Raw genomic sequence first — 11,495 nt, 5'->3', positions numbered from 1 at the left:
AGCGAGGAAAGGAGATAGATGGTGGGTGGGCATCGGAAGAGACCAGACAGCCCCTCTCCCCTCCAAAGCAGGAGCCCCACCCATGACAGACAGGCAGGACGAGCTCAGCGGGAACCCCAAGCTTTATTGGCTCAAAGTTCTCCTCAGGAGCCTGGTCGGCTGGGACTGGACGTTCCAGGGTGGGCACTCCCGGGCCTGAGCTAGGAGAAGGGAGGGGGAAAAAATGAGAATTTTAGGTCACATGGAGGGTTTCTGGAGTATGATCCCTGACAGGGTTAAAGGTGAGTAGTTCTGAAACTACTTTCAAAGACATGCTGTTTGATCAGCAAATATTTATAGAACCAGATGATAATGAAACATTTATCAAATGCCCACTGTGTGTCAGGCACCGTGTGCTGCGTTTCTCACCGGTTAAAAAACAACACACCAATAACTAGAGCCACCATCAAAAACGAGGCACGATAAAACGAAACTTTCCATGCACTGCTGGCAGAAAAACACAGCTGGCGGAGAACAGGTGACCGGTCCACCTTCATCTTTGACAAAGAAGCCACTGCCAGCCCCACCCCACGCCCCGTCCTCCGCACGACGGCCTCAAAGCGACATTACCTCCAGGTTCCCTCTGGCCTTCCGAAGGACCTTGTGTGTCACGACCACTGAGGAGAGAGGAGAGAACGGGGCGATCAGACACGGATGCCCCGCGAGACGGCGTACCAGCCAAGGGCAGGGAGGAGGCCTCCAGCTGCAAGAGGCTCAGGCCTGTGGACAGTCCTGCAGCATCCAGACCCAGAGGTGTCTACCTCATCACACACCCAGGACCAAGTGACCTGTCAGAGAGGGTGGGCCAGAGACCCCTCCTCAAGTCTAAGCCACCAGCTCTGTGATGCCAGAAGGCAGGGCATGTGACACCACGTTGCAGATGAAACTGAGGCCCGGCAGGGCCAGGGGGACCCCCGAGCCCACCTCTGCGGGCTGGGCCACGGTACGGGGAGGGAAGAGGCCTGCGCCCGTCTTGGAGCCCTCATCCCCCGGAAAAGCCACTCTGGGAATGGGGAGTGCCCGCTCCAAGCAAACGCAGGTGTGCAGGCCAGGGCCAGGCGGGAGGGCAGTGCAGTCCCGGGGTGGGCGCCTGACCACAGGGAGGACGGACGGACGGAGACGGGGCAGCTCCCTGTGCCGGCAGCATGCTCCACCTGGAGAAGCGGCTGGGGCGGGACCACCTTGCAGCTCCCTGGGCTCCATGGCTGTGGGCAGAGGCCCAGCACGTGGGAACCCATGGGCAGGTGGAGGGCCCACCTCGGGGCACAGCTGTAAAGGAAGACAGCTTCTCCCCGCAGCCCGTCTGTCCCCCAGATGCCAGGAGAAGGGGGAAGGCCACCGCTGACGGAGTCGGGCTGGATCAGGACACGCCCTCAACGGGCCTCTGAGATGGCCAGGGACTACGTCTACGCCAGGGGAGGACACACAGTCTTCTGGACTGGGTCCTTGGCCAGTGAGGCTGAGACCAACTCCCTGCTGGCTTATTCCGAAGAGGTGCCATGCGGTGGCCTCGAGAAAATACTTATTTCTTGCCTCACAAAAGCTTCCATCTGGAGGTAATGGAGTCTGCACATACTCTGTGACATGGGGCAGGCACAGATGCTGTGGCCTTGTTTTTAACTGGGTGCAGTGAATCTCAGAGGTGCCCGCTGCCACCTGTGCCACCGCAGCCCCATGCTGCAGGGCAGAAGTTCTTAACTTGGGTCCAGGGTCATGCTTCCGGGCATCCTAAATCCCCGGAAACCATGTCCAAATCTGTGTGTACACAGTTGTGTGCATCTTTCTGGGGAGAGACAGCACCTCTCCTGAGATTCGCCAAGGGGCCTGGGACCCAGAGAAGAGTAAGTATCGTGGCACTAAAAGTATCAAACGAGTCACGTCTCACCTGGCCCAAGTCTGAAGGGGCCCCCGCATTTGAACAGCACCGCCCACCTTCCGAGCAAGAACCCCCACTGAGCCGAGAAGCCCGAAGGGCAGAGTGGGGAAGGGCTGGCCCCAGGCAGAGGCGTGCCTAGAGCCCAGGTCTGCCTGACGGCACTGGACCCCTTCCCCCAAAGACCCCAGCCTCAGTGGCGTCTAGCGGTGACAGGCGGTCTGTCAGCTGCGACCTCAGTCAGCACCCCGAGAGGCTCCTGCCCACTAGAGGCGGGACGTGGAGTGGGCAGCCCCAGACCACACGGGAGGCTCTCGCAGTCACTCTGTCTGTCCCCTCCTTTCCCGGCAGATTCTGAGCAGAGCTGGCGTGTCCACCTTGACCCAAGCGGGGTTAGGGAGAGGTGGGGACGTTTCCCCAGCTTCCACCTAGTCCCTGAGAGCTGGAGCAGCCCTGGGGGAGGCCGGCGGGCCTGGGGTCCTGGGGGGACTCACAAGCGTGGCCAAGCCGCCCGCTCGCTGTACAACCTTGGGCAGGCCCTCCCCGCAGCTGAGACGGACTCTGGGTCGGGCCATGGGGAGAAATACGGAGATGGTGACGCCGTCCTAGCAGGGGAGATGCTACGACACATCGGAGGTTACTGGTTTGCCACCACCTCCATGCACAGAGCTCAGTCTGACCTCGTGGAATAAAGGAGCCAAAGAACTAACACTGATGGAGCATTTCTGTCCCAGGAAGACGTACAAGAGAGCTGAGACATCACTCCCATCCCTTACAGGTGAGAAAACAGGGGCACTTCTTTATGAAGTTGTGATGAGAACCCAGGCCCATCCAGCCAGTCTGAGTCCCCTGGAATTACCGTCTCCGGTTAGAGGTGAGGACTCTACAGCTTGGAGAGCTAAAGTCATTTATTCCCGGTCTTGCAGGAAAGGGGCGATCTGAGCTACGGCTCCCTGACCCAGGCCTCGGCGCTGGGTTCTGGGCCCTGGGTCCGCCACAGTGACTCAGCCATCTGAACCCACTTCCGGAACCTGCTCTCCTGGAGGCAGGGTTCACTTCCTGTGCCTGGGACTGCCTGGGGCAACAGCCACAGGGCTCTGCTGGCTGTGAACCCCAGTGTTCCCTGGACTCAGGGCTGCACAAAGCGCGCTCCCTCTTCCTCCGGCTGCAGGCACCTGACCCAGCCAAACGGCCCGCCGCCACCGCAGACACAGCCTCGGTGGCACTGCCCCCGCGCAGACCCCCTCCCAGTGCCCCTCTTCTCTACAAGGGACTTGATCTCCTAGGCCAGAGCCCCACAGACATCCGCCAGTCTGCCAGGGCTACCTCCCTACTAGCTTTCAACACCATCCTCGCCCCTCCACGGCCCTGTACAGCCCCCAAAGGGGCCTCCCCACCTCCCAGCCGTTCTGTGCTCAGCCACGGGGACCTAACACACGAGGGACCCTGTGGTCGTTGATGCTTCTGCCTGGGTCTGGCCCACAAGGCCCCTTGTAAGTTAAGGATGTTGACAGGCCACCAGCCCACGGTCCAGCGGGGGCTGTGCCATCCAGAGGCTCTCGGAGGACCCCAGGTGAAAGATGCAAGGAAACCCAAATGAAGGAGGCGTCAGGACAACCCAGGGCCGGGTTTAGTCCGCCCAGAGGTAGGGCCCAGACATGGCAGCCACCCCACCGCCACTCACACTGGTCAAAGATGACCTTCTCCTGGTTCTTGCTCAGTTGCAACAGCTTCAGGGTGTTATGCAACTTCTTTTCTTGTTCAAACAGTTTTTTGTGGAGTTTGCTGATCTCTGCCTTCAGTTCTCCCATCTAAAGAGAAGGGGATTTAGAAAAAAAAAAAAAGAACAAAGAATAGAAACGTCAGATCATATAGGAAGAATTGCAAAACCATATAAAAAGCACTCAACCTTCCAAACAAAGGTATCTGAGTAAAAGCTAGAAGCCACGTGCTGCCGGCCAGATGGAGGCAAGCGTGCAGGCACAGCGGCCTCAGGACCGCTGGCGGAGCTGCAAGCCGGGGCACCCCAGGGTGCACCCAGGCCCCCGAGACACAGCAGATGTTAGGATGCACTTAACCCTCTGACCAGTGAGTCTACGCTTGGACATACACCCCCAAGGAGGGGCAGTGCAGCCCCAAGCAGATGCCTTGGCTCCAGGATGTTCACCTCAGCACTGTTCAGGGCAGGACGAAATAAACAACCTGGTTTGTTTCGATAGGGATTTAGGTAACTTAATTATGGCACTTATATACAATGGAGCAATTTCGCAGCTATTAGAAATGATGTTGTAGGACTTCATTTACTGACATTGAGAGATGATGGTAATTAGTGACAGAAGAGCCCAGACCAGCTCCTGTGTGCCAGGGCATGCCGGTTTCACAAAATTGAACGCATATATCTCTATCCATAGGCGTGTATATCAAGACGTCTAAACCATCTGACAACAGAGACATCGTGAAAATGTTTACAGTGTTCCATTGCTGAGAGATGGGATTTGGAATATTTTGTTTTTCGTTTTTTTAATTTATCAGAATTGAGTTTTTCCCCCCCAAAACTATAATGCTGGTTTATTTTTAATGCTTACATCTTACAAAGAGGATATAAAGATACTATTAGGGGGGGTATGATCTGTTCGGAGAGCCTGCTTTGATTTTTTCAGAGACGGGGAGCGAGTAGACGGTGACAAGCCCACAGCCCCCAGGCCCCTAAAGTGGAATACGCAGCCCGTGGTGACTCTCTCGGGCCTCCCTGATGGCACCAGAGGTAAAGAACCCGCATGCAATGCGGGAGACGTGACGAGACCAGGGTTCGAGCCCTGGGTCGGGAAGATCCTCTGGAGGCAGGCAAGGCAAGCCACTCCAGTATTCTTGCCTGGGGAATCCCACAGACAGAGGGGCCTGGCGGGCTACAGTCCAAGGGGTCGCAGAGAGTCGGACACGACTTAAGAGGCTTAGCACGACGCACGCAGCAGCCCTCCTGCCTAGCCTCCACGGAACTGGTGCGTGGGGTGACGCGCACTCGCTTCCTCATGAAACACCAGGACTGTAGGCTGCCTGGCACCGGCCACCCTGTGCGCCACTGAGACACCTCTGCTGCCGACTTACGGAGAACCGCTTTAGTTTGTCCCCAAACTTTTTTAGGCTCTTATAATCAGTTATGTGATTTAATTTTTAAGTAAACTTATGAAATATGTGTATGAAAAGACAGAACCGGTTGAAAGAAAACCTGCATATGTTTCAGAGAAGACCTGATAAAGGCAAGTCACTAAAAAAACCCACATTGCTGCCAAATTAGCTGTGGGTGAGTCAACTCTAAAAGATGTGGGAGGAACACAGTCTAGAAGAATTCTACATTCAAATTGCTTCCAAGTACCTAAGTTTTTTCTTCATCTTCAAGAAACAGAAATTGGAAGTGACAGACATACATTATGGATGTAGTTTATGAAAGAAAGGAGACGGGGAACTTCAATCAGCAGACCCATATTCAAAGAAGAGGCCCTGGCCCGACATCAAAAGAATGGCAAATGAATGTACATTGCACTGTTTTTAAGTTAAACTGAGATGTTTAAGGTATGTATCATTTTTTGATTCCCTGCTTTAACCTACTTTTAAGATTAACCAATAGTGTCAGCTACAAGGACTTCGACAGTGCTTCCAAAACAGATCCTAATTAAAACACGAGGTTTTCTTTGATTCCTCCTCAAGCTGAGAGCCCGGAGACTTCTGCTCTGGCCGCGGCTTCACAGGCCACACATTCAGGGATAAGGTCACTCTTCACTCGGAGCCCTGGGTCCACATCTGTAAACAGGGATGATGCGTGACCCTCCTGTCACACGGCAGAGGGCAGAGACTCAGAGGAGAGGCTCCCTGAAGACAGGGAGGACGGTTACTTGCCTGCCCAACCTTACCTCTCCTTCTCAAGTCAGCTCAGACAGCATCTTCTCCAGGAAGCCCTCTTGAGACGCTTCCCCACCACAGCCTCAGCTGCTTACTGCTCCTCTGGGTGCCCGTCGTGTCCAGGGCTTTCCCTAACATTTCCCACTTCACGGCGGATTGTAACAGGTCATTCCTTGTTCGCTTCCCCACTTACACTATAAGCTCCCTGAGGGCAGAACTCAATTCCTCCCTCTGACTCCCCAGCGACTGGCTCAAAGTAGTGCTGTGAGAGCATATGCCAAGCGGTGGGTTCACCTGCACTCTCAAAACACCCTGAACACCCTGAATTCTATCCAGCACTGAAGACAAGGCATTATATACAAGTGTCTGCTGTCTCTCTGAACTAAAAACCTTCATTTTCACAGGATGAAGATGCCAGGGTGAAGACAGCAGGGCTCCAGAGCTCCATTGCTTCCAGATGCTAAGATGATGGAGCAAGTGAGTTTCAGTTCTCATGGTGATTTAGTCGCTCAGTCGTGATCGACTCTTGCAACCTCATGGACTGTGGCCCACCAGGTTCCTCTGTCCAGAGGATTTTCCAGGCAAGAACACTGGAGTGGGCTGCCATCTCCTCCAGGGGATCTTCCCAACCCAGGGATCGAACCTGCATGTCCTGCATTGCATGCGGATTCTTTACCACTGACCACCAGGGATTCCCTTCAGTTCTTCCTTCTGAAAAACAGGACTAATAATCCTTAACCCTCTGGAGGCTCCTGGAAGGGATAAGACGAGATGCTACTGTACAGCAGAGTCCCTGACCCCCAGCAGGACGGCAACAGAGCCACTCTTCTCGGGGCCACAGCACTGAGATCAGAGCTGAGACTTAACGAGTGTGCTGCCTGACTTCTCTAACTGTTTTGTTTTTTTTTCCCATTTGGTTGTTATTCTTTTTTAAAATGAAAAATCTCAAAACATTTACAGAAGAAGAAAGAACAGGAGAATGAACCACTAGATACCCATCCAGCTGCAGCAGCTACAGCTATCAACTAACGGCCAGACTCGTTTCATCTATACCCCCTGCCCATCCTCAGTCTAAAATGATTTTTAAAAACTCAATCCTAGAACCCAATCATGTTTCACCCCAAAATATTTCAGTATACAGCTCTAGAAGAAAAAGATTCTTTTTAAAAAAACCACAATGTCATTATCACATCTAAAACAATGAGCATGACTGCTTAGTATCACCGAACAGATGTTGGTAGATACGTTCCTGATTGCATCACAATTTTTATTATTGTTTTAAAACAACTGACTTGATTCAGCATCCAAATAAACTTCATGTTTTGTATCTGACTGTTATGTCTCCAGTTTCTTTTAATCCAGTGGGTCTCAGAGTTACCAAGAAGCCTCGTAAAGACAGATCACTGGGGCCACCCCCAGACTTCATGATTCCGTGGGTCTTGGGCGAGGCCTGAAAATCTGCCTTTCTGACCAGGGTCCAGATAGTGTTGGAGGCACATGATCTGAGAACCGCTGCAACATCTGCAACTTTCACTCTCTCTCCTCTCCCTTTTTTCTTAGGATGAAAAGAGGGTCTAAGCTCATGGTGTACAAATCCTGCCCCAGACCTGGAATCAAGCCATTGCACCAAGGAGTTCTAACTGCCTTTAGGAAAATAAAAGGTACTTAGAAACCAGTTTGGCGCCAGGGGTGCTCCCTGGTACTGGCTTGGACATTTTCAGAGTCTTTTAAAAGTAAAGAAAACTACTAAATTTTTAAAATAGAAAATACATCAGGAGTTCACATATATGCATTTCTCTTCCCTGATAGTAAAAATTTCAACAAAAGTTATTTGTTTTATCCTATGATAAAATATAGTAATTTCAAAACATCAATACAAATATTAACAATATATTTACTAAAAACAGTTTAAATTTTTTGACAGTTCGTTCCTGCTCTTTCAGTATTTCCACTAAGAAAATACAATCAAATCACTGTGTTTGTCACTGAAATGTTACCGCTGTTTGGCCATGTGGCCTCTAGGATCCTAGTTCCCTGACCAGGGATCGAATTTGTGCCCCTTGAAGTGGAAGTTCCAAGTGCGAACCACTGGACCAGCAGGGAATTTGCGAAATGTTTCCTCTTTGAGTGGTTATGCCTTCAATTATGTACAGGAAAGTTGGTTTGTTTTATCTTGAATATTTTAAAATTGCTTTCCCCCCCATTTTAATTTTTATTTACAATTACATAAAGCATTTTATAGAGTTTCAAAGTCAAATTTATGAAACAAGATCAATTCAGAGAAATCTACCTTCTATCCTTGTTCCTCCATCCTCTTCCTTCCCACCCCCATATGTAAACTCTTCTATTCCTGTTTATCCTTTCTCTTAAAAACATTTTTTTAGTCCATACAAATTATGCTTTATTTTTCAGCATCTCTTATCAAACTTTAAGAATGAGAGTGATTTTCCTGCTGGGTCTGAAAGCATAAATTAAGTCTGGAACTAGACGGTCTGGGTAGCTATTCCCCTGGACAATTCAGTTGATCAGAGTGAACAGTCTTTTATTTTCTACGTTTTAAAAAAAAATTATTTTCAATTGGGAGATAATTACCTTATAATATTGTGTTGGCTTCTGCCATACAAAAATGTGACTCAGCCGTAAGTATACATATGTCCCCTCCTTCTCTGCACCCCCCTGCCACCCCACCCCACCAGGCTGTCACAGAGCACCAGGCTGAGCTCCTGTCACAAAGCAACTTCTCACTAGCTATCTGTTTACATATGGTGATGTAAATGTTTCAATGCTACTCTCTCAATTCCTCCCACCCTATAAATATTTTTATAAACAAATATGTGTACATATTTGTATCTCTCCTCACAACTTTCTTAGATAAACTTATACATGTGATATACACTTTCCAGAGCAGTCTTAGGGACTGTCGGAGACGCGAAAGGCAATTTAATGACACTCAGAGAAAACACCAGGTAGTAAAAAAAAAAAAACCACTGGAGCAGCTGATGGGAACCTGGAACCTGCTTCACACGGATTTCACACCAAGAAAGAGGCGCCGCACGAAACCCAGGCAGGGACGGAAAAGCGGCTGGAGGCGGCTCAGCACCACGCGGGGGTCTGTGTGCGCCAGCAGCCATCTCGGAGTGTCTCCGAGGGCCTCTTCCTGGCTCTAAAATTCTGTGATGCTAAAGTAAGCATAATCAGTTACCTGAGAAACCTCGGAAATAAGGTGCAAACCCTCACAAGCACTGACCAGTCCCTAGACTAATTTGCACTATAGTGGGGGAGATCAATGTGCCCACAATCTGTGTTTATACACGCGGATACACACACACTCGGAAGAGAAACAAGAAGTGCATCCATCTATTTAACAGACATTACTCTACTGAGGACAAAAACGCTATATCAAGGGTGAAATATTTAGCTTAGACACGTGCTTTAAAAATCACATGAGCAAGCACTGGTTTAGAAGGATGAGAGGAAATTATTCATTCATTCAAAAACATGAACAAAATAGACATGGCCCCTCATGGAAAACAGAGACACAGACATTAAACAAGTGTGTAAGTGTGACGCACGGTAAAGGTTAGCATGAAACTGAAGAGGGTGCTGTGACGAACTGATCGGAAGCCTCTCTGACCTTGAAGTAACATTTAAGCTGAGACCTGCTGCTGCTAAGCCGCTTCAGTCGTGTCCGACTCTGTGTGACCCCAGAGACGGCAGCCCACCAGGCTCCCCCGTCCCTGGGATTCTCCAGGCAAGAACACTGGAGTGGGTTGCCATTTCCTTCTCCAATGCGGGAAAGTGAAAAGTGAAAGTGAAGTCGCTCAGTCGTGTCCAACTCTTAGTGACCCCATGGACTACAGCCCACCAGGCTCCTCCGTCCATGGGATTTTCCAGGCAAGAGTACTGGAGTGGGGTGCCACTGCCTTAAGGTGAGAAAAAGCCAGCTGGAGGGAGGGAGCACTTCTGTTTTCTGGGCCTGAGATGGAACAGGCTCGGAGGGTCATGACGAAAGGCGAGGCCAGCGTGGAGCTGGAGCTCGGCGGGGGTCGGCGGGGGTCCCCTCCAACAGGCACCTCCACTCCGCACACAGACTTCCTCGCGTGATGACGGAGGTTCCTGCCCAGGATCCCAGGAGGGACGCCCAAGGACAGGCCCAGCAGAACCTTCCGAGCCAAGAGCTGCTTCACTGCTACTTCCCTGGCACGGCTGCGAGCTCTGAGGGCTGTTAGAAGGTAAGTAGACAGGTGACGATGTGGAATGCACGTTTCCCTTCTGCCTTCCTGCTGGACTTGGGCCAAAAATTTACAGGTTACATAAAGGAGGGAGTATCTCTCAGACTACCAAGGTGACAGCTTGAACTCTCCCTTAACTGACAGGCCGCTTCTTCCAGGGAGGCTTCTTTGATTACCGGAGTCGGTACTTGCCTGGACCTAATATGACATGGTACTCACACACACTGAAATCACATGGATTCTTTGCACCAAAGATGGAGAAGCTCTCTACAGTCAGCAAAAACAAGACCAGGACCTGACTGCGACTCAGATCATGAGCTCCTTATTGCCAAATTCAGACTTAAATTGAAGAAAGTGGGGAAAACCACTAGATAATTCAGGTATGATCTAAATCAAATTTCTTATACAGTGGAAGTGACAAATAGATTTAAGGGCCCAGATCTGATAGACAGAGTACCTGATGAACCATGGATGGAGGTTCGTGACATTGTACAGGAGGCAGGGAGCAAGATCATCCCCAAGAAAAAGACATGCAAAAAAGCAAAATGGCTGTCTGAGGAGGCCTTAAAAATAGCTGTGAAAAGAAGAGAAGCGAAAAGCAAAGGAGAAAAGGAAAGATATACCTATTTGAATGCAGAATTACAAAGAACAGCAAGGAGAGATAAGAAAGCCTTCCTCAATGATCAGTGCAAAGAAATAGAGGAAAACAATAGAATGAGAAAGACTAGAGATCTCTTCAAGATGATCAGAGATACCAAGGGAACACTTCATGCAAAGACGGGCTCGATAAAGGACAGAAATGGTAGGGACCTAACAGAAGCAGAAGATATGAAGAACAGGTGGCAAGAATACACAGAAGAACTATACAAAAAAGATCTTCACGACCAAGATAATCACGATGGTGTGATCACGCACCTAGAGCCAGACATCCTGGAATGTGAAGTCAAGTGGGCCTTAGAAAGCATCACTATGAACAAAGCTAGTGGAGGTGATAGAATTCCAGTTGAGCTATTTCAAATCCTGAAAGATGATGCTGTGAAAGTGCTGCACTCAATATGCCAGCAAATTTGGAAAACTCAGCAGTGGCCACAGGACTGGAAAAGGTCAGTTTTCATTCCAATCCCAAAGAAAGGCAATGCCAAAGAATGCTCAAACTACCGCACAATTGCACTCATCTCCCACACTAGCAAAGTAATGCTCAAAATTCTCCAAGCCAGGCTTCCGCAACACATGAACCATAAACTTCCAGATGTTCAAGCTGGTTTTAGAAAAGGAAGAGGAACCAGAGATCAAATTGCCAACATCCGCTGGATCATCGAAAAAGCAAGAGAGTTCCAGAAAAACATCTATTTCTGCTTTATTGACTATGCCAAAGCCTTTGACTGTGTGGATCACAATAGACTGGAAAATTCTGAAAGAGATAGGAATACCAGACCACCTGACCTGCCTCTTGA

The 11,495-nt window shown here is 50.1% G+C and overlaps 1 protein-coding gene across 1 annotated transcript in view; it reads right to left on the bottom strand.

The window, feature by feature from the left end:
* Positions 1 to 22: 22 nt before the first annotated feature.
* CDK5RAP2 (CDK5 regulatory subunit associated protein 2) overlaps positions 23 to 11,495 on the bottom strand; it is a 183,302-nt gene continuing 171,829 nt past the window's right edge. The window contains exons 35-37 of the mRNA XM_010848429.1: positions 3,597 to 3,723; positions 610 to 656; positions 23 to 200 (exon numbers count right to left, since the gene is read on the bottom strand). Coding sequence (XP_010846731.1) covers positions 144 to 200; positions 610 to 656; positions 3,597 to 3,723 — 231 coding nt within the window. The 3' untranslated portion in view covers positions 23 to 143. The remainder of the gene's footprint in view (positions 201 to 609; positions 657 to 3,596; positions 3,724 to 11,495) is intronic.

Source organism: Bison bison, unplaced genomic scaffold (genome assembly GCF_000754665.1).
Source record: "Bison bison bison isolate TAMUID 2011002044 unplaced genomic scaffold, Bison_UMD1.0 scf7180017864266, whole genome shotgun sequence".
Classification (NCBI taxonomy): Eukaryota; Metazoa; Chordata; class Mammalia; order Artiodactyla; family Bovidae; genus Bison; species Bison bison.
The sequence above is the reverse complement of the archived record's forward strand: the minus strand, read 5'-3'. Positions and strand labels throughout refer to the sequence as shown.